The sequence below is a fragment of the Lutra lutra genome, chromosome 8, assembly GCF_902655055.1.
Source record: "Lutra lutra chromosome 8, mLutLut1.2, whole genome shotgun sequence".
NCBI classification, from domain to species: domain Eukaryota; kingdom Metazoa; phylum Chordata; class Mammalia; order Carnivora; family Mustelidae; genus Lutra; species Lutra lutra.
The window spans coordinates 78943271-78966333 of record NC_062285.1 but is presented as its reverse complement, the minus strand read 5'-3'; the positions used below and the strand labels follow the sequence as shown (position 1 = coordinate 78966333).

At 39.0% G+C, this 23063-nt stretch overlaps 2 protein-coding genes across 2 annotated transcripts in view; both read left to right on the top strand.

Moving 5' to 3' along the window:
• OVCH1 (ovochymase 1) overlaps positions 1-12592 on the top strand; it is a 56941-nt gene extending 44349 nt beyond the window's left edge. The window contains 9 exon segments of the mRNA XM_053447866.1: positions 298-454; positions 786-881; positions 4715-4758; positions 4760-4987; positions 9557-9665; positions 10812-10930; positions 10932-10948; positions 11870-12003; positions 12513-12592. Coding sequence (XP_053303841.1) covers positions 298-454; positions 786-881; positions 4715-4758; positions 4760-4987; positions 9557-9665; positions 10812-10930; positions 10932-10948; positions 11870-12003; positions 12513-12592 — 984 coding nt within the window.
• LOC125106684 (macrophage migration inhibitory factor-like) lies at positions 3599-4159 on the top strand. The gene has a single exon (XM_047741114.1). The coding sequence runs from the start codon at positions 3676-3678 to the stop codon at positions 4021-4023; it is 348 nt and encodes a 115-aa protein (XP_047597070.1). The 5' UTR covers positions 3599-3675; the 3' UTR covers positions 4024-4159.
• Positions 12593-23063: the final 10471 nt, after the last annotated feature.

Below are 23063 nucleotides of genomic sequence, written 5' to 3'. Positions count from 1 at the left end.
TTGGTCGTGGCAGTTTGTCTGTTTCTAGAAATTTATCTATTTCTTCCAGGTTATCTAATTTTTTGGTGTATAGTTATTCATAGTCTCATGATTCTTTGTATTTCTGTGGTATCAGTTGTAATATCTTTGTGATTTTATTTATTTAAGTACTCTAAGGTATACAAATTGACAAAATATTAGTATTTTTAAATTAAAGAAATGTGTTATGAATAAATTATTGACTATTCCTCTTCCAAAATTGAAAGCAGGAGCTCTGATTAAAGCAAATTTTTAGAACACATTTTCTTGGTGTTTCAGGGAGACTCTGGTGGCCCATTAGTATGTAGACATGGAAAAGGTCTCTTTGTCCTATATGGCATTGCCAGCTGGGGGGCTGGCTGTGCCCAGCCAGGAAAGCCAGGTGTATTTGCCAGGGTGAGTGTCATCTTGGACTGGATCCAATCCAAAATCAAAGGTAAATATTTTTCAGATATTATGAAAACAATTCCTCTTTCTTTAAAGTAGGCTTGTGAGAAGTGAGTATGGTAGAAATCAGCATTATAAAAGAAAAAAACACATGAAGTAGTATTTCATTTATTTTAGTTTCTAAAACATTAAACTGCACATTAAAATTCTGTAAGAATACATTCTCCCTTGGGCAGAATGAGAGTAAAACTGACTTTTCCTGAGGCTGCTGTAATCCTAGATTTGCATTTTCTTTTGACAAAAGCTGTTTTGGTATAGACTACATTTTGTTTTGAAGCTTTCATCTTTATTTATTTTTAACATGCTCTCTCTAGGTACAGGTCCTGTTTCACTTCAGATAAGTAAGGAAAGCAAAACATTACCAAGACGACAGTTGCCACCACCCACACCTTCAACAGACGATGCATCTGGACCAGGTGATAGATGTTCATGTTATCCACGTAATGCAGCTAAGAAGAATTTGGCAAAAAGCATGGTATGCCCTGGTTCAGTAATTTTCTGTGGAACAGGATAAGCCCTGTATTTTCATTCTGGCTGATAGTTTAAACTGAATTTAAAAAAAAGGGGGGGGGGAGTGTTGTTACTGTGATCATTTGGTTTCTTTTCTACCCCCAGAGATACAGCTGTTGTAGGTTAAAAATATATGTGTTGTGGTTATGAACAAGTGCTTGAATTCTGAAGGAGTGCATAGAATTATTCTGACCTCTGGTGTATTTTTTCCTACATAAACAAAGGTCCTTAGATTTTCAGGTATCTCACTGGCTGAGAACTCTGGATATGAGAGAGAACCACAGTCAGCATTAGTGTTAGTCACTCGTAATCCCCCACAGTTGTCAGTGCTTGTTTGCTAATAGAATTTTTATTTTTAGTTACAATCAAACTGCAACTGGAGAATTAGAAGTCCGTAATTGCCCTGTAGGGAGATGAAAGTTCTATGATGCCATCATTCTTGGTTTCCAGGTGGTCACCATCTCTTCCTTCTCACCTATCTCTGTCCCCATCCATCCCACATACAGTCAAGGCCAGTAGGCAACCAGGAAGGAAGTGGGGGTGGGAATAGAAGAGAAAATAAGAGATGAGGGAATTTCTAGAGTGATGACCTTCAGTAGGAGAAAGGGGATGCGATCTTGTGCTTGGGATTAGTCTCAGAAAGGAGCAAAGTGTAGTTCATCCATAGTTGCTGGATGGAGGCAGAATACTTATGCTGGGGTATGGGTACATGTGGGGGTGGGAACTTCTGGCAATTTTTAAATTGCTTCTGTGCATTTAGTGGATAGAACAGGGTTGTGGAAGAGGATTTAAGGGTTTTAAGGGAAAAAAGAGGAAGTATAAAATAGTTCTCTAAAAAAGTGACAAAGTGCATGGACTAGGAAAATGTAGTAGGATTACTGGGCAACATAAAAGCCTCTGAGATTAATGAACATGAATTAAGAGGGAGTTAGCTTAACTTAGTTAGCTTAGTTGTATGTTTTCTTCTAGAGACACTGAGGGGTAGCACATAGAGGAACAGATGGAGGGTAGATTCATCAGAATGGGTTTCCCAAGTATGCAAGAGTATAAGGGTATTGAAAGCATGTAGGAGGAAGGGATGAAAATGATGTGTTATTGGAATTTAAGCTAGGAAAACAGTGAATGAGGGTGAGAGATGAGTTAGGGACAAAGAAAATGTGGCTGAATAGATGAATATCAAGTTTCAAAAGGTGGAAGGAGCATTGGAGGGAGCTGAGAAGGTAGAAGATTGTGGATGGAGACAGCAGTGCTTGAAACAGAGCTATGGAAGGCTTGGTGTTATTGCTGGGGACAGGGTCCTGAGGGGCTCACCACAGGGGTGGGTGGCTGAGGTCAGCTGGAGAACAAGATCATCGGAAGGAAGTTGAGAAATTAAGAAGCTGATGTGATAAGCTCATCGTCGTCCATAGCAAGATTTGTGGCAGAAATAGTGTTGGAGAAAATGACTGCTATTCTAAGAATAAGAAGGGGTAATATGGGGACCATTTGTGGGTGGCATGGTCTGACAACACAAGAATCAAAGGGTCCTGTTTAGATTAAAAGTGAATCTGGAATTGGGGTTGAGATGGAGAGCAGACTTAGGTTCCAAGATCCTAAAACCTAATGATTTTGATGGCTTGAGTTAAATGAACAATTTTAATTAGTACATAAGAAAGTGAATGCATATCAGGCTCTTAAAATAGAGATGGCATGATGAATGACAACAATCAACAAGTGATATCCAGTAGTGACCAACCAATACATTCATTAAACTGTCCCATTCGGGCAAATGAACATTAAAATGTAGAGATATTTTTCATTTGTCTGTGTTCAGAAATACATGTGCATGCCAGAGAAATTTGCAAGTTTCACATAAGAAAGGGTACTGTTTTGTTTTAATTCTTGTGGATATTCTATGAGAGAAAATGTTGGGACTATCCTATATTTAACATCCATCCACTCCCACCCCTGGGTTTTTACACAAGAGGATTGTTAGCCCATTTATAAAAAGAAGTGGCTTCACATGATTTGGTTCCTTTTCCAGGCGGATTTGTCATAGAGGATTCATGTGGACAGGAAAAAAATGACTGAAAGGACATGTTGGGGTCAGAGTCACAATTTCAGTTGCTTGGAGCAAGGAGACAACTTAATTCTCTTGTTTCATACCCTATCCCAGATTGGAGGGCATGGGGTGGGGGAAGATTAGAGATTGGGAAATCTGTTAGGTTACTATTAAATCAAAGTAGGTCTATAAATATCTAAATTAGATTATGGTAGCCATCTAAATGAAAGGGGAGAATTTGCAAAGAGATAACAGGACTATGTGATTGAATAGAGTCCTGAAGTCTTATAAATTTCATTTCCCTTCTTCACCTTCTGCCACTCTTCATTTCTCCTGTTCATGAAAGAATATTTATGTGTCACCTGAGGTCGTTAATTTCTCTATGGCAAGGCATCTATAATAATGCATGTATTAATTCATACCCAGACATTAAAATGTGTTCATTTGAATATAGACTATTTCAATTTGTAATTGCTCAGCGGATTTTTGGCGAGGGAACACATAGAGGGGAAGGAAGAGGAGTCGAGGCTGCAAGCTGAAGGAGTAGCGGATGGCAAGGTCCATGGGTCAGAGAGGTTCCCGGGCTCAGGTTCCCGGGCTGCAGCGGGAGGCGCGTCGGTTAGTTCCGGTGCACCGGTCCCCGCCGTTTTTCCTCCAGCATGCCGATGTTCGTAGTGAACACCAACGTCCCCCGCGCCTCCGTGCCGGACGGACTCCTTTCCGAGCTCACTCAGCAGCTGGCGCAGGCAACCGGCAAGCCGGCCCAGTACATCGCGGTGCACGTGGTCCCAGACCAGCTCATGGCCTTCGGCGGCTCCAGTGAGCCGTGCGCACTCTGCAGTTTGCACAGCATCGGCAAGATCGGAGGCCCGCAGAACCGCTCCTACAGCAAGCTGCTGTGCGGCCTACTGGCCGGCCGCCTGCGAGTCAGCCCGGATAGGATCTACATCAACTACTACGACATGAACGCGGCCAACGTGGGCTGGAACGGCTCCACCTTCGCCTGAGCGTCACACCTGCCCAACCTGCCCGCACCAGGCCCTGCCACCCGCAATATTGTGCCCACTTTGCCCCCAACCCCCACAGCGACCCCGACTTCCAAGTCCGGACAAATAAACGGTTTGGAGGTTGAAAAAAAAAAAACAAAAACAAACAAACAAACAAACAAAAAAACAACCTCTCTGGCCTGGGCTCTGTAGGTAGCCTGCAGGTCTAGAGGTGCCCTTGGACTTAAGAGCAAGTGGAAGAAGTGAGAGACCTTCAAATGTATGCAGCACGTCCTCCTTTTTGTGATCTCAGTCACGAATTCCATGAATGTAATCATTTGTCTCAGCAAGATAAATGCTCAGTGAAATTAGTGAAGCTTTTAGGAACAGACCTTCAGTTGCATCTCAAAGAAGGAAGGAAATGAAAACATGCAGGATGGAAGGAGTGCACACTCACTGTGCTTCTTCTAAGGCATTTAAAAGATTCGGTGAAAAAAAAATTTTAAATAATGATAATTTAAATTCTACTCCTACAACCTCATTTCAAGAAAATAGGACGTGTTAAATGGGATGATCATTTTTACCCAAGGCCATGTAACAGTAATGAAGTTTTCATTCTCTTCTTGCAAGCCTAAATTTTTCAAGTTCATGATAGAACCTCACTCTGCTTTGTTCATGTTGGTCCCTGGTGTCTGTGTGCTCTGAACTGTAGGTTGTTACTCTGAGGTGGAACTAGAAGAGCCCAGAGGCTTTTTTGGCAGCTCCAGGATATCCACTGGATTATAGAGGAGAACTAGAATGTTCTTGGGTGCTCAGGGTGTCCCCGAGCAGTATGGCAAAATTGACGGTTAAGTACCTGTCGCTGCCTTGTTCTCCTGTGTGTCCAGATTCAGTTATGACTGTTTATGAAGAAAACCATGATGAGAGAAGGGTGTCTGGTAATAATCCTTGCTGGCATTTCAACTTGGAGCTGGGAGGCTTTTCTGTATAGGCAGCTTAAAATCACAAGAGAACTTGACTTGGGTACCACTACCCCCAAAGTGTTGATTCATGTAATAGGTATGCCTTTCTTTCTTTTCTTTTTTCTTTTCTTTCTTTGCTTCCTTCCTTTTTTCTTTCCTTTCCTTTCTTCCTTTTCTTTCTTTTATTTTTCTCTTTTATTTTTATTTTATTTTTTTTTAAGATTTTATTTATTTATTTGACAGAGATCACAAGTAGGCAGAGAGGCAGGCAGAGAGAGAGGGAGGAGGAAGCAGGCTCCCCGCTGAGCAGAGAGCCCGATGTGGGGCTTGATCCCAGGACCCTGGGATCATGACCTGAGCCGAAGACAGAGGCTTTAACCCACTGAGCCACCCAGGTGGCCCTATTTTTCTTTATTTTTTCTAAGATTTATTTATTTATTTATTTGACAGCGAGAGAGAGATCACAAGTAGGCAGAGAGACAGGCAGAGAGAGAGGGGGAAGAAGGCTCCCCGCCGAGCAGAGAACCTGATGCGGGGCTTGATCCCAGGACCCCAAGCCAAAGGCAGTGGCTTAACCCACTGAGCCACCCAGGCACAGTTCTTTCTTTCTTGTAAGCATACTTAATATTTTCAAGACTATAATTTACAAAACAGGTACACTAGAGTGTGTGTGTGTATGTGTATTCGAGTAGAAAAAAGACAAGAGAGCTCAAGTTCCTCCAGCGTACAAGAACCAGTCCAGGATGCCAGAAAGGTGTCTGATAGAGGATTTAGGACAGTTAAAAATCAGAAAGGGGGGAGTGTTGGATTTTAAAGTAAAGCAAAATATATTAAAGGTTTCTACAATGGCAGAATTAAAAATATTTGCTAATAGCATGGCAGCTGTCATTTCATCTCCTGCCAGGCAAACCTGTTTTGTTTGACAAAACGAAGTTGCTACCTCTTGTTTGTGTAAGTTGGGTACAGCTTTTAGACAAGAGGAGGGTGGAAGGATTTTGGAGATAATTTACTTGATGGGGATACCTGGGAAGAAAATAAGTGTCTGTCTACTATTGGGTGCATGTGTGGTACACACACACATGTGTGTGCTGGATTTGGGGGTGTATGGAGCCAGGGAGATGCTCTGAGGGGGAGATTGTGCTCTTGGAATAAATCCTGAGATTAAATCATTGAGTTAGAAGGTACAGACATTTATTTAAAGAATCTTTGTAAATACTGTCTCATTTAGGGGCACCTGGGTGGGCTCAGTCAGTTAAGGGTCTGCCTTCAGCTCAGGTCATGATCCCAGGGTCCCAGGATCAGGTCCTGCATCAGGCTCCTTGCTCAGCGAGGTGTCTCCTTCTCCCTCTTTCCCTCCACCTGCTTGTGCTCTCTTGCTCTCGGTCTCTCTCTCAAATAAATAAATAAAACCTTTAAGAGAAAATACTGTCTCCCTTACACTATGGAACAAAGCTCTTAAGTGGCCTATGCACTTTGTACATTTTTGTCCTGTGATCAGATGGCCTTCCCCATCTGCCTTGAATAAAACAGCTCCAGGTCTTGTAACTGGAGTAAAATCCCAGATTCCTAGCACAACCTTCTGTCTCCCTCCCTGACTCACATGATCAGGTGCTTGCATTCTCACATCAGGGCCCTTGTCCCACTCCTTCTCGCTCTGCAGAGAGCTCCTTCTCCACCTGTCCCTCATCTCCCTCAAGGCTTGACTAGAATGTCACCTTCTTAAGAGACCTAACTTAATTGCTATCAATTACATCACCCCTTGCCTGGATACTTCGTGCCTCCCCCTTTTCTTTAGCACTTACTGTCTTCCAACATTATGATTTCTTTTTTCACGTTTGTGGTTTGTGTTTTCTCTATTGAATGTGAGCTTTCAGAGGGCTAAAACTTTCATCTCCTCATCTGAAGACTCTCCAATGTCTGGAGCAGTATGTGAGACCTAGAAGGCACTGAATGAGTGAATCAGTGAACCATAGGTCACCTTCTCAAAGAGGACTTCTCAGTCTAAAGTAGTGCCATTCATTCCCTCCCAAAGTCCTTTTCATTATATTCTGATTATTTCACTTATAGCCTTGATCAGTTTTTGAAATCATCTTCTTTATTTACCTGGCTAAAATAAAAGATTCATGAAAGCAGGGATCTTGATAATTTGTTCCTTATTGTGTCTTCCCACATTAGAATCATCCCTAGAGACACAGCACAATTCTTTCCAGGAGAGTATACTGATAAATAATTCTTCAGAAAAGCTATGTCAGTTTTCACTGCCATTGACAATAATGGGGAGCCTCTTGCACTATGAATATAACTGAATATATCAGTTTGATAAGCACTTTTTCTTTCATTTTAATCATTAGCGGATTTTTTTTTCATATGTTGGTTGGTTGTTTTTTTAAATTTCTTGTCATTACCATACATTTTTGAATATTTTTATTGGTTTACAAAAGCTGTTATACATATATTTTTCCTTTGTCATAAGTTGCAAGTATTTATTGATAAGGTTGCTATTTGCCTTTCATTTTTCTTAAGACTTTATTAATTTATTAGAGAGTGGGCACACACGCGCAAGTGAAGGAAAGGGCAGAGAGGAAGGAAAAAGAAGAGAGAAAGGAGACTCCCCACTGAACATGGGAGTTGATTTCACGGGGCTTGATTTCATGACCCTGAGATCATTACCTGAGCTGAAACCAAGAGTCAAATGTTTAACCAACTGAGCCACCAGGAGGCCCTTTAATTTTTATTATATGTTGATGTAAACATTTAAAAAAAATTTTAAATCTATCTATAAACACCTTTACTTTGATTTATCTCATTGCTTTTTAAGTATTTATTGTTCATTCTGAGTTCAGAAAAAAAATTAATCACAAACTTCTTTAATCCTGCTGAAATGTTTTTTCTCATATGGTAAAGTGATGCTATATCTATATCTCTAAGAGAAAACTATTTTCTTTCCATCTTGTAGCATTGTATTATATACTAGATTCCCATATAAAAAGAAACATTTTCTGGGAAAACTTACCTTTATCTTTATAACCTGTTGAGAGCCATGCTTGGCTTTGTTGTGGATTAACTCGGGGGAATCCTATAATTTTCCAACCTAGCATTTCTTTGATCTGAAATTGTCAGCTTGAACCTTGTAGAATGATTCTTTTTCTTCAGATGATAGCTAACAGAACTGCAAGACTATAATGGAGGTATTGTCCCTTATTCAAGCCAGATAGTATTCTTCTATACCATAAAATGCTATCTTTTTCCCTGTGGGAGCCAGCAACTCACTCATCCAACAGCTGCATTGATCTGCACTTGCTGCGAATAAGTATTTGATCATTTTTCAAATACTATTTCAACAGCATTTACCCTACTGTGTTATGCAATCTAATACATTTTGTTCTTTTCTTCTCAGATATAATCTCTTCCTTCTCTTGCTCCACAAATACTTGTAAGGAGGATCAACTAGGGGCTAGAGACCCACTCTTCTTGGTTGTGGGGATTCAGGAGTGAACAAAATGGACAAAAGAAATCCCTGCCCTTATCAAGCTTATATTCCAGTGGAAAGTGGACACATAATAAGAAAATAAAATATGCAATACATTAGGTAGATGAGCTGGGGGGGGGGATGAAGTGGGAAGAAAGAGAAGATGCTGGGATGTAGGTGCCCTACGGTCATATGTAGTATAACCAGCAAATGTCTTTCTGAGCAGGTGATATTTAAATAAATGTAGGGTGATACTGACTCATCACTAATAGAGAAGTTTGATCCTAAGACGCTCACAGGCACTTTTCACACCTTCTTAATCAGCCCTCTGAATTGTTTTAGAATTATGGTTACAATTTTCCCTTTCAGCTTTGACTCAGGTCCTCAACCTAAAGCAATAAAAAAAAAGAAAGAAAGAAAGAAAAGAAAGATTGACTATAGATAAAGAATAAATTTTCAGGTAGAAGTTTTTCCATCATCGATTTTTCATGGTGAGATATTTTTAATAAGTAGGTTACTCTACTAGAAGAAAAATGACATATCAGCATCATTTTAAAGATGAAGTAATTTACTTCCTGCTGTCCTTCAAGGGAGCAATATGGCATAGCAGCCTGTGATGAGGACTGGATTCATAGGCCTGGATTTAGATCCTGAGTCCCCACCCTACCAGTCTAATTTTGGGTGAGTTACTTGAGTTCGAAGCCCTGTTTCCCTCATTTTGCAGAGTGAAATAAATTCCTCCCTCATAGGTACAAACTTGTAACTAGTAGACAAGACCTGGAGATTGAGTGCACACTATATTGAATATAGTCTACATTTATATTATAATCCTCAAACTTGCTGAGGGACTAGATCTTAATTATTTTTACTACAAAAAAGAAATGATAACTATGAGAGGTGGTAGAAGCTAACTGTCACTAGAATGGCAGTCCTATTACAGTATACAAATATATCAAATAAACATGGTGTACATTCTAAGTTTATACAATGTTACATGTCAAATATATTTCATTAAAAATAAAAATAATGGCTCTACCTAAAGTAGAGAAACTGCTAAAAACATTTTTAGTTCTTATGTTTTACTAGATTTCATTTTTTTAAACCTAGGTGAATTGTGTGGAAGAGGGCTTACCCAATGATTTTCATGAGCTCTGGACCCCTAGTGAGAGTGGTATTTTGTTCGTTTGTACAAGGTGCTTTGGGCATAAGTTACATTGTTTTTAGATCCCAAGGTATGCTTCATCATTTTATAAAGTTAAAAATCAGTGTTTTTCTTTTTAGAGTTATTCCAAAGCATATACATTATTTTGTAAGAAATGGTGTTTCTGTGAGAGGTTCATGTTTAAAAGGAAAGTGTATTTAAGGGATCTGAGATTGGTCAGATTCAAAAGAGAAACTGGATAAGAGAAAGTGGATAACTTGATTGACTTGTAAATAATCCAGAATTGTGATTTCTGGATGTGACTCCGATACGTTGATTGTAAGACAACATTTTCTATTGTGATGTGGTTTTGTGCCACGGACGGCCTTTGCTGTGGATCAGAATGTAAGGGTTCTACCTGTTAGCTGGTTGACTAGCTGTGGATCATTTATTATCTCTGTATCAGAATTTTCTTTATAGTGATATTATAATAAAAGTTTAGAACACGTTTTTAAGATAAAACTACACAAATATTAGATGCTAGCATCGTAAATGTAAATGCTATGCAATTCAGATTTACCAGATTGCATTTTAGGACAAGTAATTAATACGGCTTTTTAAAAAAGATTTGATTTATTTATTTGTCAGAGCATACAGCAGGAGGAGTGGCAGGCAGAGGGTGAAGCAGGCTCCCTGCCGAGCAAGGAGCCCAAAGCAGGACTTGATCCCAGGACCCTGGGATCATGACCTGAGCCGAAGGCAGACTTAACAGACTGAGCCATCCAGGCATCCCTTAATAAGGCTTTTGACTTTTGATAAGTATAGGTAACTGAAAGCTAATTTCTTTCCTTGGCACCAAAAAGCCATGCAGAGATATATTTGGGGGGAAAAGTTCAGTGAGAAATAAAGAGAAGAGTGCATATCACATGTTTTCCTAAAAAGCTATATTAAGACTGTTGCTTTTAGATTAAATTGTGCAGAGAACTGGCATTATCTATAGTTTTTCCACATTATCTTCCATTGACTTGAGGTTGTGCCAAAGACAGTTCTGAGAGAAGTGCTGTTCTCTGTATCTTTGAATGATTCAGATAGAGGCTTTTAAGTGAAAATAACCACTTCTGTTAAGGTTTTATTCTAAAACAGGGAGGAAAAGTGGCTTCTCTATCTGATAAGGCATATAATAAGCCTCTCAAAAATTAATTTTATTTTCATTGCTTTTTTTTTTCTTTATTTTTAGGTCCAAAGGGCAGTAAAGCTACCAAATTTCTCCAGAGTTCAAAGCAAGAACATACAGCCACTTGGGAGGATGTTATTCTGACTAAACCAGGAGGAATCATACAGATCCCAGGATGCTCTTCACAGAACCACTGTGAGGTGAGGAAGGAATAATTATTTTAATGAAAGAAGTTTGTGAATGATCCCTTGACAAGCAGCAAACCTTGCTTAAGGCATTATTTTCTACCTACTCTCCTTGAAGAATAGACTTTGAGGTAATCCCTGGTTTGAGGCCTTCAGAATAAAAAAAACTGAGTGTAAGATTGTCCCTATTGATAAATTGTGTACTTTCTCCACAAAAGAGATCATTTGCTAGGTAAAGTAGAAAGTCAGACCTCTATCAAACAGTTTTGGAGTTAGAAATAATGTATGTAGGGGCTCCTGGGTGGCTCAGTGGGTTAAGCCCCTGCCTTTGGCTCAGGTCAGGATCTCAGGGTCCTGAGATCGAGCCCCGCATCGGGCTCTCTGCTCAATGGGGAGTCTGCTTTCCCCTCTCTCTGCCTGCCTCTCTGCCTACTTGTGATCTCTCTGTCAAATAAATTTTTAAAAAATCTTTAAAAAAAAAAGAAAAATAATGTATGTAGAGTCTTCTGGCACATACTAGATACTCAGTGAATGGTTCCTAAATTGCCAAAATAGAGAACTTTCCTTGACTTAAACAATAGAATAAGTCTAAAGTGTGAAGTGAAAAGTGAAGATTTGTGTAACATCTCAATCCTGAGTTAATTTATGTGATTTGGGGGGAGTTTGGGGCAATTCAGACAAATTGCCAACCAGAATTTAGAGGACTATGCGTGATTGACCAACCATTCACCATGACAGGTGAATTTAATTAAAACTCTTAACAAATTATTAGAAATATTTTTAATGGTTACAATTTAAAATAAAAAATCCTTCTTTCACTGAAACACAAAGAAGCAGATGGCATCAATAACAGCAATGCATAGAACTCTGAACAAAGTCACTAACAATATGTGCTATTTGGAAATCATTCCTGACTTTCTTTTATCTGTGCCATAGTTGCCACTGGAAGTTATTAGCCCCTTTACATCATGTTGTTTGCCTTGATATTATCAACTTCCAGATGAAGCTGACACCCTTGGCCTGTCAGGGTCATATGTGGGTTTATGAAGGATTGGGCAAAAAATTTATAGGTAACCAATATCCCATGAAGAATTGTGCTCTTGGTTTTTTTAATGAAATAATCCCAGATTGTTTTGCATTCATTGTGACTTATAGATGATATAAATTGTGTGATACTGAAATAGCCTTACTATTTTTTAGATTTGTAATTGAGATTAAGCTAACACTCTTAAAACAAAACCCAACTTATGCTGCTTACTTGGGTCATACCTAGATTAAACTTGCCCAGAAACACTAAAAATAAAGGATGGATAAAGCAGTTTTAGACAAATGTAGCACAAAAATAATTGAGACTCTAATATTAATCAGGCAAAATGATATCCAGCAAAGAGGCATTAAATGGGCTAATTAGATAGTAGCTAGAAACCTCATTAAACTGATTTAAACTGATTTTTATGGAAGAAAGAAAAATCCAGAGTTTTCCAGATGTGCCACTAACTCAGTAGTTCAATTCTGTCAAGACTAAGTTTATGGCAGTTCTCTTGGCTTTTCTCTAATGGTTCCATAATGGTGATTTTAGTTCACGCTAGGAAAAAGGAAAAAGGTACAAAGAAGGAGTACACCATCAAGAAAACAAACACATTTCCAAGAATCCCATAGCAGATTTAAATCTCTCAACTGGGAGATGACTGAGGACAAAGGGAATGAAATGGGGCCTGAGCTGGCTGACTACCCTTACCTGATGTGCTAGATAACAGCCGTCCGGATGGAAAACTGATGGCACTGGATCCAGATCTCAGTTCTACCACACAGTAGTTAAATAATTGGGGAATGTTCCCAAAGCTTTCTCAGACACTGTTTCCTGAATTGCGACAAGAGAGTAATAAGAACTATCTTAGCTTTTTATGTAATTTACTATCACTACCATACTTAGTCAAGGACACCTATGCCTGATGAAACCAGGTGGCTGCTCAGACAGAGAGGATATGTGGCATTATGTTGATCTTTGACTCCCTAAGAAAGACCCAGATGCCAATGTCCCTCCTCCCTCTGGCAGCTAGGATCCTGCCAGAGTTGATCAAACAGCCAATTGCTAAACCACTGTCCTTTTATTCTTTGGACTTAAATTACCACTCCCAAAGTAGATGCACTAAAAATCTCCATGTTTCTACTTAAGGAAATGTTAATAAATGCTGGTAGTTCCTGGTTCCTAAGCCCATTTACTATCAACGAGGCCTCAGCTTCTTGTGGAGAGAATGTAGAATCTGCCCCCAGTATCCTTGGAAATTATCTATACTTCCTCCTTTCTTGACTTATAGGATGTCTGTTACTTGTACTGCCAATCAGATTGTGTTGAGAATTAAATGAGAATGCATGGTAATATAAAAGAAAGCAAGCTTCTGCCATGTTTCATTAGAAATATATGTTTTCATTCCTATTCTTAAAACTGTGTTGCTTAGGGGCGCCTGGGTGGCTCAGTGGGTTAAAGCCTCTGCCTTCAGCTCAGGTCATGATCTCCAGGTCCTGGGATCAAGTCCCGCATTGAGCTCTCTGCTTGGCGGGGAGCCTGCTTCCTCCTCTCTCTCTGCCTGCCTCACTGCCTACTTGTGATCTTTCTCTGTCAAATAAATAAATAAAATCTTTAAAAAAAATTGTGTTGCTTAGAAAAAAGATTAGACTGTTGTTTCCCTAGTGCCTTTTCATCAGTAGGGTATCAGTACACAAAGTTTGGAAGAACAAAGAAATAAAGAAAAAAGGAAAAAGAGTATATTATCTATTATATTAGTTATACTTTCTAATGTTTTTTTTTTAAAGATTTTATTTATTTATTTGAGAGAGAGAGAGAGAGCATGAGAGGGGAGAATGTCAGAGGGAGAAGCAGATTCCCCACAGAGCAGGGAGCCCGATGTGGACCTGGATCCCAGGACCCTGGGATCATGACCTGAGCCGAAGGCAGCCGCTTAAAGCCTGAGCCACCCAGGCGCACTCTTTCTCTTGATTCTAATTGGGTTTTCTTCTGATTAATTTTCTCATCTTTATATCCTTGGGAGTGGGTATGGTATAAGTTTGTAATTTCAGAAACAGGATTTTTTTTTTTCTTACCTTGCTCAATACCCTTTGCTTTGATGTGTGGTAAGTTTTTGTATGCTTCTTTGCTTTTTCTTTATTTGGGGCTAGGAAAACTATGTGGAGAAAATTCACCTTCATTAAAATCTCATGGTCCTCTAGTGATGCTGATTTTCACATACAATGTCAGTTTGCCCATGGAAGAATTTTCTTTGAGATATTCTTTTCATATTTCTGGTAAATCTATTGCTTTCTTATATGTTTATTTGTATGTTTTTATTTTGCACTTTGTTAGGAAAAATCTATTGTTAAACAGATGGAATGCTCTTCTTTGTCTGCTTTAGAGGAGAAGTAAAGGACCGTGTTTAAGGTATGACTTCTGTAGTCTGTGGAGTCCTCAAGCTAAACCTCTATAAAGTATAAGATTGATCAGATCTGTCATTGTTTTTTAAAGCATCAGAGAATTTTGTCTATTTTTCTGGGCACTTGGATGATTATAATATGGGAAGAAACTTTTATCCTTAGCATAAAAGTTTCGAGTAGTTTTTCTCTTTTGAAATTAATTTCCTTAATGCACTAATATATTATTTTTCACCTGTTTCATATATAGTTCATTTATATTGGTTGCAGCTAGATTATTGAAAAACATGCTTTGCCTATTATTTGCCTATGATTTGGGTGAAAAACATGCTTTGCCTGTGATTTGGGGACAGACACTGATAGCATTATGAAAAAATTGAGAACTATAAATTTGCAGTTTAGGTTTAATTCTGAACAGTTATAAGAATTGCTTTCATCCTTAAGATTAATCAATTTATACTCATTAAAAATGTTAACTGGAATATAATTGGAGAGGGATTTCTACTAAAAGTATCTAATTTAGTCTGGTAACAGCTCTGCCTACTAGAGTTTATAATCTAGTGGAGATAGTAATCAAATCATATAGAAAAATATAGAGTAAAAAAACCTACTGTTTTGGGCGCCTGGGTGGCTCAGTGGGTTGAGCCGCTGCCTTCGGCTTGGGTCATGATCTCAGGGTCCTGGGATCGAGTCCCACATCGGGCTCTCTGCTCAGCAGGGAGCCTGCTTCCCTTCCTCTCTCTCTGCCTGCCTCTCTGCCTACTTGTGATCTCTGTCTATCAAATAAATAAATAAAATCTTTAAAAAAAAGACCAAAAAACAAAAAACCTACTGTTTTGAAGGAAAAATACGGTGTACAGTAAAAATAAACAATGGAGGGATTGTATTTAGTTTGGTAAAGGATGGCAATGGAATTGTAGGAAAACTTTAGTTTCTTTGTTCTCTTATCACAGAACCCTGTGAGATTTATTTTTACTCCTCTTTTGCACTCATTTTTTTTCTTAGATCCTTTCCTGTAGGCCTTTCTTTGTTACCATTCCATAGGTATTGGTCTTACCAAAGTTACCAATGACTTCCCCAAGTCTAGATCCAAGAGATCCTTCTCAGCCCTAACAACGTTTGGCACTGATGAACCTTCCTTTCTTTTAGAATCTACTTGTCTTGGCCTCCAGGAAATCATTCTCCTTAGCGGTCCTCTTACTTCACTGATCTCCTTCAGAGTCTCTGGGCTGGCTGCTCTTTTTGGTTTCCTTACCACTAAATGTAGAAGTGTCCCTGGATCAATGCCTTGACTCTCATTTCTTCTTTACCTGTACTCACTCCTTAGTGACCTTACCCAGTCCCTAGCTTTCACTACCGTCAATATGCAGGTAACTCCCAACTTCTTTTTTATTTTAACCTCCAGTTCTGTATCACCAATTGCTTCCTCCTCCCCTTGGATATCTGATAGGCATCTCAGACTTAATGCTGTTATCTCCAAAACCTGCAACTGTGCCCAGTAAATAGCTGGTGTCCAATAATTCTTTGAATAAAGGAAATGACAGTTCAGCTGGGGCAGACTGGGGAGAAGAGGGTAAGGCGGTAGCTCCATATCCAGTGAGCGGGTAATAAATGCATCCATTTGCTTATGGGAATGCCGCTGGCTGAGATCCAATGTATGAACAGGACTCAACTCAGGAGACTGTTATTATATGTATTCAACTTCTGTGTTCAGATAAACACAGGAAACCATTAGTGCAGACATTTTTACAAGGACAGCAAAATTTATAGCCCATGTCTGTAGTTTATAAAAATCTGACTCATCATTCATATTTTTGAAATTACAAATAAAAATATATCAATACAAATTGTATCTATGTGAGTCAAAAATCTAAAATCATTATAATTTATATGAAATATCTGGTAGTATGGAAAAATAGTCACAATAAATTAAATGGGGGAAAAAGGCTTTAATGGTGTAAAGTGGTATACAATTTAAAAAAAATGTGTACTTAGCATAACAGAAGACCTAGACAGATTTATGTTAAAACATGAATATTGGTTATTTACAGGCTGGGACTACAGGAGACTTTATCTTCTTTGAACTCTCTTTATTTTGAAATTTTTTATAAGGTGCATATATCACTTTTATAATCAGAAAAATAAAGAAATATAAAGTATTTAGTTGGATGTATTGACACTGAATATTCTTTTATTCTAGATTCCATAAGAGGAAAAAATAAAGTTAATGATAAAGGTAAGACCATAATGGAGGTAAGGAATCCAGCTGGCTTGACTTTGGTTATATGATATTATTAAAATAGAATGGAAAATGCCCTTGCTGCTAAGTACTATGCAGTAAGAAGTGTGATCTGACTTCTGTCAAAAATGTTCAGGTGTTTGTGGCCTGATTCTAGTTACTTTATAGTAAAGTGAGTATTTGTATTAATTTCCTTAATGTCAAACTTTGGGGGTAGTGGAGACCTGGGGCTCATTAGGGAGTAGAGAGTGAGCAGGTAGCACCTTACTCAATTAATGGGTGAGAAACACATCTGTTTTGTTAATGGGATCCCTGTAGCTACTTGATTCTATTCATTGCCATTCTTTCCATATATGTTGTGTCTTTTGGATTAACATATATATATATATATATATATATATATATATATATATATATATATATATTTGTTCTTCTCTAGACCATTGCATAGTGAAACTAAGGTGACAAAATTGTTGATGAAGTAAATCAATTTTTGAATGGCATTGCTTTTAGGTTGGATGAACCTAGGACTTTTGGAGAAGGCCCAAAATGTCACTGAATTCTTCTATTCTCTTTCTTGGTTTAGCCTCTTAGCCCATGAATCTTAATGTCTATCTTTCAACTGTCTGAGAGCTATCCAAATTTCCCTAACTGATAAATATTTGCAACTTGAATTGTACCTGCCATGAGGCTGAGCTTGAGAAGCACTTAATTTATTCACGAATCCAGTCTAATGAGGACCCAAGTCTGCTTCTTAACCTGCTTGCCTTGTTCTCTGCTCTTATTCTATGGTGTCTAAGTTCTTTCTTTCAGCACTGTATGGGAAATGAAATATTACTGTGGCATTTTCAAATTAGGACATATGTGTTGAATATCACAGTGATACGTCACTATCATCTATGGACTGAAGATGATAAAACCTATTTCTCATGACCATGAACATTAAGATTGTATATTAATTTAAATATAAGCAAAAAACTAAATTGGAATGTGGACGTGGGTGATTTAGTAGTTCAGTTCATGAAATGAAGTCAAAGAACTTCAGTCTGTCTTCTTCAGGAGGGGTCAGTTTTTCAAAACAAAAGTCATTTAAATCCTGTGTCAGTATACATAAGAAACTATGGATACAAAGAAAGAGTGACAGATTAATAGAAGTACACTACCACTTAGGTTGTAATGACCTAGTTGCAGACACTAAAACTAGATACAAAAAGTAACACAGCTCCTTGATCATTGGATTAAATAATTTTTCTCTTTTTTGCCTCAAGGATGTCCAGTATTGGATTTGATTCCAGTTAGTTCTACTGAGATCACATCTCCCAATTATCCTAACATATATCCCAACATGCTGAACTGCACTGGGAGTTTTCATTCCAAATCAGGAAATAAAATGAAGGTGGGGATTAAAGACTTTACAACAGAAGAATCTTGGAACTGTGAATGGGATTATTTCAGTATTTATGATGGACCAGATCAGCAATCAAGATTACTTGGTAAACTGATCTTTCTTAGATGGCCTACATTAAGTGGCATTTATGTAAGCATTTATACAGTGCATATATGTGGAAAATATGACCTACGTGAGCTTTAGAAGAGGTATGATTTGTTGTCAGTGATTTTTCATGACCTCCTTCCTCAGAATCGCAGAGCAGTATTGAGCACATGGGATGAGCCTGAACCCACGCTCCCTGGATCCTCGCCTGTAATTCTTGCTCTTCCTGATTTTAGCCACTTTGCCTATCTCATTTTACCATTAGGGGGCACCCGAATTTTGTTTTTCTCAGGAGGTCTTGTATTTTAAGAGGTTTCAATTTCTGAACTGCATTTCTGTTAACTCTTTGAGAATCTGTTCACTCAGGTTTCATCTTCACTGTAAAATAGCCCTTTTTTAGGCACAGGGTAAGTTTAAAGGGAGAAAAAAGCCAATTAGTTTAAATAATTTTTAGGGACTTATTGGCCACATGGGTCTGTCACACAGTCATCAGGCAACATCCTGTTCTGAGACTGACTCATAGGGGAAGATTTTTCCAACGATTTTGTCATCCAGTGCTGCATCTCCTTCAGTCTCCAACAAGTCCTGCTCCCAGGATGCCCTTACAATCCACCTATCCCAAAGAGCAAGAGGAGAGTTTTGATACAATCTTTTTCTAGGACCTTGACCTCTCCTGTGATATTACAGGATATATAACACCAATAAGCTCAGCAATTTGCTTTGAAATTCTAAAGGTACTTAACTTTTTCTTACCAGGGAATTTGGTTCCTGTGAAGGAACTCAAGCAATTAGAGTGTTGTGGGGAGGAGGGCAGATTCAACATTTCAAGCTATTAGTTCTTTAAGATTAATATGCACACCAGATCCTGTAATCCTGCCTCTAGTGCCCTTCAGCCAAAGACACTGGGATCAGTGAGAGGATGTTAGAGCCTATTACAGGATTTGGGCTTTGGTTAGGTAGTTTTGGAGAGGGTCTAAGGAAGTGGGCTTGGCTCTAGATGGGTTGCTATTAGGAAATGGAGCAATTTTATGATTGGGATCTCAATCACAGGGAGGTCTGGCTCAAATAAGGATAAAACTGCTTTTGGTAAAGAAGTGGCAAGCCCCTTGGGACGCCTGGGTGGCTCAGTTGGTTGGGCGGCTGCCTTCAGCTCAGGTCATGATCCAGGCGTCCTGGGATCGAGTTCCGCATCGGGCTCCTTACTCGGCGGGGAGCCTACTTCTCCCTCTGCCTCTGCCCGCCTCTCTGTCTGCCTGTGCTCACTCACTCTCTCTCCCTCTGTCTCTGACAAATAAATAAATAAAATCTTTAAAAAAAAAAAAAAGAAGTGGCAAGCCCCCATCTTAGCTAAGAGAGGTCGATGTTTGGTGTTTGGGTGGTTGCACATGACCTTGTTTATGTCTCACATTACCATAGATTCAGAGTCCTGTCTGATGTTGCTGTTCTGGGAGCTTGTTTATGTCCAGCAGGACAACATGATCTAGCTGTGAGTGCCAAACCCATTTCTGAATGTCAGGGACTGCTTTTCTCTTTCTCACTCTTTAGTATTCTTCCATCTAGCAACACTATTCCTCTTTAAAATTTCTGATAAATTGGAGCGCCTGGGTGGCTCAGTGGATTGGGCCTCTGCCTTTGGCTCAGGTCATGATCTCAGGGTCCTGGGATTGAGCCCCACATCGGGCTCCCTGCTCAGTGGTGAGCCCGATGCTTCTCCTTCTCCCACTGCCTGCCACTCTGCCTACTTGTGCTAGCTCTCTGTCAAATAAATAAATAAATTTTTTTTAAAAAAGTTCTGATAAATTAATTCAGAAGTGTCAAATGATTATAAGTAAGACTGATCATTTTTATAATCAGCTTATATTAATCTCTATAAAGGAAGCTACCATTAGTTCGATAGTTTATATAATTTTATTTCATACAATTTTATGTATTTTTATATGCATTTATAATGCATTTCAATGAAATTTATATGCATTTCAATGAAACATGCAATTTATTTATTTATTTATTTATTTTTAAAGATTTTATTTATTTATTTGACAGACAGAGATCACAAGTAGGCAGAGAGGCAGGCAGAGAGAGAGGAGGAAGCAGGCTCCCCGCTGAGCAGAGAGCCTGATGCGGAGCTCGATCCCAGGACCCTGGGATCATGACCCGAGCCGAAGGCAGAGGCTTTAACCCACTGAGCCACCCACGTGTCCCACATTATCTTTTCTTAATAGATCTTTTTATTCATGTAAGTAGAATTCATCAGTTTTTAACTAGCTTTTAATTATTTGTGTATGTGTAAATGAAGTAGTCCATAACACCTAAATAGTTTCCATTACAATGCTTTTGCAATATTTTAATGAAAATAAATTACCAAAATTAAGGTTCATCTGGTCTTCTTTCATTTTCTCCATGAATATAAGACATCAGTAACCAACCAGTAAGCACTATATTAAATATACAGGTTGAATTCATTCATTACCAAACATTACCTAACCAATAATGGGTTAGGTACACTGGAAACACAATGGTGAACAAGTTAGAAATTATCTCTGCCATCTTCTCTTGCAAAGACAGACAATAAATAAGACAAATGATAATATTATGTAACAATAAGTAATCAATTGCTGCTTGTCCAAAGTAATCTGAAGGAAGCAAGTTGCAGAGGAAGGGTACATTTCCTTAGTTCATTCAGGTGTATATTCAAATGTTGCATCGAGGGCCCGTATCGCATGACGTAAACAGGTCTCTTCCATCTTTTCTTCTCTCGGCATTTATCAAGACCTAACCGAGTATATATTTGTCTATAATCTCTCTCCCTCCATCAGAATGAAAATTTCCTGAAAGCAGGACTTGGCCTCGTGTTTGTTGCTGTATGTCCAACGTGTTGGTAAAGCACTACCCAACACTCACAAATATTTGATGAAAACGTAGGTGAGAGATGGCCTTGAATGTGGAAAACGCTGGGTGAGTTGGGATCAGAGTGATTGGAGACTGAGCAAGGACACACTGGAATGAGGTGAGAAGGAGGCTCTGCCCCTGTGCAGCTCAGGCTGTGGTAATGAGTTTGAATTTTGTTTCAATCCCATGGGAGGCCATAAAAGGTCTTTGGCAAGGGAGTAATTTGAAGGATGCTGTAGCTGCTGTGTCCAAAGTGAGTTTTTGGTGACTGAATTATGTCTGAAGTCAGGCTGAATTATGTCTGAAGTCAGGAGGCTCTTGCATTATTCTAGGCCTGCACTGTCCAGTCCAGGTTGTTATTTAAATTTAAATTAGTTAAAATGAAATAAAAGGTGGTATTGGCCATATTTAGGTGCTTGATTGCTGACTGTGGTGAGTGACTCCCAGAGTGGATAGCTCTCATACCGAATGTTCCATCCTTGCAGAATGTTCTGTTAGTACTGTTTTCAACAACAGATATTGCCTTATAAGAGGATGGCACCAGTGGAATGCAAGTGAAGTTAACAGATCTGGAGAGAGAACTAATAGGGTTTCTGGGTGGATTGCATATGGGATTAAATATGCAAATCGAGGATGACTCTGGTGTGAAAGGTTAGCATCTACAGAGATGGGAAATACTGAAGGGGGAAATAGGTTTCTGGGGAGAGATCTGTTTGGGCCACTTTAAATTCTTTTTTTTTTTTCACTTTAAATTCTTAATGCTATGATACATCCAGGTTGAGTTGGCAGTAGATAGCTACAGGTTGAACTCTTGAGTTACAGGAAAAGTTTGGGCTAGAGATTAAAAATTGAGGATTATCAGCTTCTCACAAATTTCCTCTAGTTATCCTCTCTCAGACATCCTTGATCTCCACCATCACTCTCATCAGTTTCAAACATGTTCTAGTATTACCCATTATTTAAAACAAAATAAAACAAAAGATGTAGCTATTACCCCATTTCTCTGCTTCCCTTTGCAGTACAGTCTCTCATTTTCTTAGAGGCTGCAGGATTTAGAAAGTTTTTATGGGATTGACAACTAGCAGGTCATGGGGAGACCAAATAATTATAGTAGAGGAACACTAATAAGTTGGAGAGATAGGAGATGGTGATTTAGAATGCAGGATGTTTGCAACTGAAATTTCAGAAGTATCAAATGACACTATTTTAGGGCACTGTAAAGAATTACAGGGAAAGGGGGGCGCCTGGGTGGCTCAGTGGGTTAAGCCTCTGCCTTTGGCTCAGGTCATGATCTCAGGGTCCTGGGATAGAGCCCCGAATTGGGCTCTCTGCTCAGCGGGGAGCCTGGATCCCCCCCCCCACCTCTCTGCCTGCCTCTCTGCCTACTTGTGATCTCTGTCTGTCAAATAAATAAATAAAATCTTTAAAAAAAAAAAAAGAATTACAGGTAAAGGGAACCCATTCCCTTGCATATCTTCAGTCACTGTCTAATCTGCTGGCTGTGACTCCTGCCCTACCGATTATTAAATACTAACCTTGGTCAAGCAGTAGTTGTGAGGAACAAAGACACAAACAGAGTGCAATGACCAGAATGCCGCAGGGCTTGGCACTTGGAAGTGTCTACTTGAAGAGAAGACGGAAGGATCCTAATTCTTCCTTTCAAATATTTATGAAAGTCTCAGAGACTCTCAGGCCAAATATGAATTTTGTTCTGCCTAATGATATCTAATAGTTATTGAGTATTTACCATTTATTCAGGCACAGTCCTAAGAATGTATAACTCTCTTAATTTTCTTAACTATCCTGTAAGAGGTAGGTTACATTTATCCTCATTTTATTTATTTATTTTTAATTTTTAAAAAAGATTTTAGGGGAGCCTGGTTGGCTCAGTGGGTTAAGCATCTGCCTTCAGCTCAGGTCATGATCTCAGGGTCCTGGAATCGAGCCCCGCATCAGGCTCTCTGCTCGGCGGGGAGCCTGCTTCCCCCTCTCTCTCTGCCTGCCTCTCTGCCTACTTGTGATCTCTGTCTGTCAAATAAATAAATAAAGTCTTTAAAAAATAAATAAATAAAAAGATTTTAATT